General features: G+C 34.2%; 1 protein-coding gene across 1 annotated transcript in view; it reads left to right on the top strand.

Moving 5' to 3' along the window:
* The first annotated feature begins 140 nt into the window (after positions 1-140).
* LOC106869447 (structural maintenance of chromosomes protein 1A) overlaps positions 141-6222 on the top strand; it is a 55585-nt gene continuing 49503 nt past the window's right edge. The window contains exon 1 of the mRNA XM_014915197.2: positions 141-368. Coding sequence (XP_014770683.1) covers positions 257-368 — 112 coding nt within the window. The 5' untranslated portion in view covers positions 141-256. The remainder of the gene's footprint in view (positions 369-6222) is intronic.

Below are 6222 nucleotides of genomic sequence, written 5' to 3'. Positions count from 1 at the left end.
TAAATTAAATTTAGTTAAAAACCAAAAATTATTTAATATTATATTAGATTTAGTTTTATAATAATTTAATAAGGCAATAATAACTGATTTATTTGAAGTTTTATTTATTGACTAATGAAAATGTTTAGTGCTTAACTAATGTTCGCGGTAAAATTTTCAACTATAATGGCTGCGTGAGAGAGAGATGTAATTTTTTTAGTGACTTTCTCTAAATATCATTGGAGTAAAAAAAAGAAGTTTTAGCAGGTTATTCAAAATGCCGGGTTATTTAAGATATATCGAAGTGGAAAATTTCAAATCTTATCGTGGTAAACAGTTAATTGGACCGTTTAAAAAGTTTACTGCTATTATCGGACCAAATGGATCAGGTACGTCGAAGGAAATTTTTAAACGTGTCTCTCGTAAATATGACCATATTTTCCCGCTTTTCTCTTAAAGATGATTCTGATTATTTCTTCGGTTGATATCTATATACCTATCAAATTTATGCATTTTATTAGAAAGAAAATAACTGATTTTTGGATGTACGAAAATCACTATTAATTTCATTGTGTTTGTAAACAATATAAGACCACAAAAAAATTGTTTCAGGGCTAAAAATGTACGACTTCCAGTTTGTCCATAATTTACACCGTTTAAAGACAGATTTTTATCATCTGTCTTATGTTTTATTATAGTTCGCCTTGCCCCGATGCAAATTCCCTTGTTAAACGGGAAAACCTTCAATACTTCTCAAATGATAAGAATGTTCTATATATCTCGCTCAAGCAAATTTTTCCCCCTCCAGGTGTTTTGATTTGAGCGAATTGTTTTCATATTTTGAGTATTTCTTCTTTTTAGTTTTTGATTAATCATCAATTCAGTTTCTTTTAATATTTAGTTCAATCTTTATTAAATATTTAGTTTAATTATCTTAGCATTACTGCATATCTGTGTAACGTTTGCAATTTGGCGCTATTTAGTAAATTCACTTAAGCTGTCTATTACGAGTTATCGTTTCGCTATGATACAATTATGAGGTCAGCCAAGAGAAAAACAAGTAGCTTAAAAGTGTAAAATAAAACATTCTAAAATAAATTCGTTTGCTTTATCGACCCGTACCATAAACAGATTCTTGTGACAGTTTTAGACATATTTTCGGAGTTAAATGCGGTGGAGGAATACTTGGCATTTAGTCCATTCGTCCTATTTCCTGATATGATTTTATATTCACAATATTTCAATTAAACTACGGCGTTTCTAACTAGAAATACGAAAGTTAAGATCGGGAATCTCCAGCTATTCTTGTTATTCATTCTACTGAACTTTCGTTGCATCTCTGTAATAGATTCTGGAAATTCTAGGACCCTAGTTCGACCTATCGCTTCTGATAGAAAAATTAAACGAAACGATTATTTTCACACACATTTGGTATTACTTTCTGATTTTTATTTTATTTTTTACATCAATTAAGATTGCTTTTATTTTTTTTTTTTTACCATGTTTGTTTCTGCCTTCATGACGAAATTAAATTTCATTTGTTACCTTGGATCGAAAATATATAACGCGGAAAATTTCAGCTGCGTAAAGTTTCCTTTATAAGTTTGTTTACAGGTTCGACTTACAAGTTTAGAAAAAAAATCTGCTACTTGAATACGAAAGACTAAAAAATTTATTGTTTGTCTTAATATAATTTCATTTACTAAACTGAAGTGAAAGAAATTTTCGTCGTAAAATTCATTAATGTAGTGACCGGATCAAATATCTCAAAAATGTACTCAATCTTTTTTCTGTATGTCCGCCTTTTACCCCTTTTTACCCTTTCATCATTCCGATCCCCTCCCTACATACAAAAAAAAAATGCAGGCTTGTATAATACACAATTTATTGCATAATATTATATTAATGTAATATTAGCATTTTTAAGATTAACATTAAGGAAAAGAAAAACAAAGAATAATAATAATTTTTAAGCGAAAAATAAATTTCCCTGGTTAAGAATTGCAGTTTTAGAATAAAGTTGTGAGTTTAAATCCCAAAAGTTGACTGCTTTCTTCCCTCTGACATACATATATTACATACTTACCCATTCTCTGTACCGTATGTGGCCCTTTGCATGATCAAAATAAATTATTTACATTTAGCATAGTCTTGTTGATGTTATATACTTGTATAGATTGCAAATAGAAATAAATCGGTAATGCAACACAAATTATTTTGTATATTTATTCAAGGATTGCGAAGTTTAAAATTTAACTAACACAATTGACAGAAATATCAAAGTCCGTATTCTTTAAGCAGAAGAGTGCGAGACGGCATAGCAGATTTTCCTCCGGTGTGGAAAAATAAAAAAAAGGTGTCGTGTACCTTAAATAAATGTGACGAAATCGCAGTATCATCGTGACCACTGGGCTTAGTAGCTCTAATGTACATGTAGTAATACTGGTTAATATAAAGATCTTCACCCGTTTAAGATGCAACTATTTCAGTTCTTATTGAAAACTCGTCTACTTTGTTTAGTTGTTATCAGTTGTTATAGCTGGATTTGAAAAATTCTGTTTTCATGAAAATGTAAGCGATTGAAAAATTGTTTAGCATCATTTTGTTTTCAAATAGTAGAAATGATATTTTATGCTTGAATATAATTTTTCATACATTGCAGGAAAGCTAGAATGATAACTTTTGATTGAAAATTGTTTATATATCATCATCTTCCGTTTTCCATGCCGACATGGGTTGGATGCTTGAAGATCCTCGTCGTGCGCCAGTGTCTTGTTTTTGGCGTGTGTTTTACAGTGGAATACCCTTCCTAACACCAGGTTATGGCCGGGGATAAGAGGTTTACTTCCCAACTTTATGGATCCGGGTCCAGTCCCATTGCGTGGAACCATGGGCACCCCTGGGCCGACCAAAGCCTTGTGAGAGGATTTGGTAAAGGAAAACTGAAAGAATTACCAGACCTTGTTGAGATCAGGTCTCTTGGTTTCTGAAACAAGGCTTCTAATTCTATTGGGAGTTAATTGCCTTGGAAGGAGATGTTGCAAGTGGTGCAAGAGAAGAGTGGTTTAGTACTAGGAGTTGGTAAAGGACTATCACAAGAATGGGTGGTGAACGAGGTGTTTGACATTGGAGTTTGGCAGTTGAGTGTTTGCATGTTGTACCGTGAGTAAGGCCAATTGGAACCCAGGATATTACAGGTATGAGCAAAAGAGCCATCAGGCAACTGAGAAAGCATCTAGATGATTCTGGTTGAAACGAGGTGGGGTCAGTAGAATGCTGCTTGGATACACACTACACTTGATCAATCTATGTTTGGTTGTCTAGATGAGTATGTTGTAAGACCCAAAATGTTCAGTGTTATATATATATATATATATATATATATATATATATAAAGGTTTTGTGTGTGTGTGTGTGTGGCCATCATTTACATTTTAATATCTACTTTTCCATGCTAGCAAGGGTCAGACAGAATTTGTTGAGGCATAATTTCTACAACTGGAGGCCTTTCCTGTCACCAAACCTCACCTGTTTTCATTGGAAGACTGGAAATTATGCTCATTTACAACTCTTGAGCAATATTAAGACAAGGAGACACACACATACATAAGTATATGATTGGTTTCTTAGTTTTCATCTTCCAAATCCTTTTTACAGGGCTTTGGTTGTCCCAGGGGTTTAGAACACACCTGCTGAAGGTGGTATGCAGTGGGACTGAACCTGTAACCAAGTAGTTGGTGAGCAAGCTGTTTGACCACACAGTTATGCTTGCATTCTTTTTTGTATGTGTGTGTGTCTGCCAAATTAGATTGGAGCCTGGTGTTGCCATCCGGTTTCACCAGTCCTCAGTCAAATCGTCCAACCCATGCTAGCATGGAAAGCGGACGTTAAACGATGATGATGATGATGATGATATATACTTAAACAATAGGGTAAAAAATTGGATATTAATTAATATCAATTTAATACCAAGGAACAAGCACTTTAAAAGAATCAGGGAGATTCAGAAAAAATATCTGAGATCTCAAAGGATTATTGTATATATATAAAAATATATATAAAGGAGGCCACTAGGTGGACTACTAATGTGCTAGAAGATCACATGTCATGTGTCTACTAAGACCGAATAATTCTCAAAGGGAATTTAGTAGACACATGGCATGTGATCTTCTTCTAGCACATTAGTAGTCCACCTGGTGGCCTCCTTTATATATTTTTATATATATATATATATATATATATAGTTATGTGTAGGCACAGACCCTCTTAACTCAACAATACATCTAAAATATGACAGCTGGAGGAAGATAGGGCTGGTTCTCATTTTCAGCTTTGTGAATTACAGTAGGAAATGAAAGACTTGCTTAAGAACACAACATTTTGCACAACCCAGGAATCGAACCATGACTTTCACCAGTTGACCATGCATTTTCATGCATGCACACACACACATTCACCCTTAGTGTAAAACACTATTTTCATTGGGACTGTGAACACAAGCCTTTTGCTTCGTATGTTAAAAAACATTTATGCTGTCAACTCCTGCGATATCACTGATATATCAGCTATCTTAATATGTATCGAATTTAGCTGATTCTTAAAAACTTTTTCCCAGAATTTATTTCCTAGAGAAGAAAATTGAGCTTTGTCAGAACATTCCAAGAAACAGCAACTTACCATTTATAAATTTATACTAAATAGGTATAGAGCAAGGCATCAAGGGTTGCTTACAATAGTGGCAGCTATCTTTATGTTTTGTTAAGTTAGTAAGATATCTTGCTGCTCACTGTTTGTTCCTTGAGTTTAGGTTAAGCACAGCTGCACGAGTTAAAGCAAAGCAAAAGGCAGAACTATATGTGCATATAACTGGTTAAGAAGTTTGCTTTGTGACCACCTTGTCTCAGGCTGCCCAGTACTTTGTGAGTGAAATCTGTTTGACAAGAACTGTGCTGAAACATCGTATATTCATTGTTTTATAGGTTGTTCAGTGGGGCTGAAATTGAAACTATATTATATGAAGTGAATTTCTTAATTACACAACCATATATAATGTGTTTTTGGATACCAGTGTAAATCAATGTGTTAAAAAGATGTTACTTGTTATAGAGATAAAACTTACACATTCATTAAAATGAGTTCTTGACAAATTGCTGTGGTCAGTATAATTGAAAGTGGTGTCCTGTTATGACAGGAAGCCAATAAAAGAATAGTCAACCCCTCAAACTAAGTGCATAGATTGTAAGGTCTATTATAATTGGCCTAAGGGCTTCAAGAAATGAACAATAATAAACCTGCCTCAACCAAGAGCAAACTAAGCTTGCTTGCCTGGCAATGTGAGTCTTATCTGGAAATATCAGATTTCACGTGTTTCTGGTTAGGAAAGCTATTAGAAAAACTGGAATAATTGTAAAGATCCAGTTTCATATCATAGAAGGACTCTCCTAGAGTTAAATTCTAAACTGTACATATGCAATTTGTAACATCTCTCAGTAGGAGCTTTTGCTCACTTTTGGCAGTTTGAATTATCTTGGTTTATTTGGTGTCATTACTATGAATGAGAAAGGATGTTAACCATCTTGAGTTCTGCAGTCAGCACAACATCTTAACATTTTTGTTTTTTTGTCATCACTCTGCAGCACTAATGCAGAATGTAATCTCTTATATATAACAAGATAAGCATATCCTATTGAGATTTTAAAATATAAAGATATCAAGGAAGTAACATTAACCAACAAGAGATAGAAAAGTATATCCAGGCAGTGAAAGATGCTCTGTCTGAACCACTTAAGGACATATTTCAACAGGTGAGCATCATGTATAATGCTGTGTGATCATTTCCATTTTTTTCTTTTCTGCTGTTTTTGTGGATTCTCATGACTCTGTCCCCATCCTATTCCATTATTCTGAATTTGAATTGGAAGCTTGAGTCCTAGCGAATTATTTATTATCTGACTACACAACCATGGATGCCACCCCTACAGATGTGTTGCAGTCACTCTCTTGATACAGCTTGGTGATCCTAGGATTCTTCCACTCAGCATCAATGTAAGAAGCACCATTGGCTTGAGTTCTTGCACTACCTCTTCACAATCAGTCATGCTGCAGTCCCATGACATCCCTATATCCCCAGCAGGGTGGCTGAATGGGTACTGTGCCTTACCAAAAAGTAGCCTGTAACTATGCAGGGCATGGTTGTCACTCTGTGAGGTATTTTCAAAGTACTTGTATCTCCAAATAAAGATA

This window comes from Octopus bimaculoides, chromosome 4 (assembly GCF_046866305.1).
Source record: "Octopus bimaculoides isolate indiv1 chromosome 4, ASM4686630v1, whole genome shotgun sequence".
Taxonomy (NCBI): Eukaryota; Metazoa; Mollusca; class Cephalopoda; order Octopoda; family Octopodidae; genus Octopus; species Octopus bimaculoides.
The sequence above is the reverse complement of the archived record's forward strand: the minus strand, read 5'-3'. Positions and strand labels throughout refer to the sequence as shown.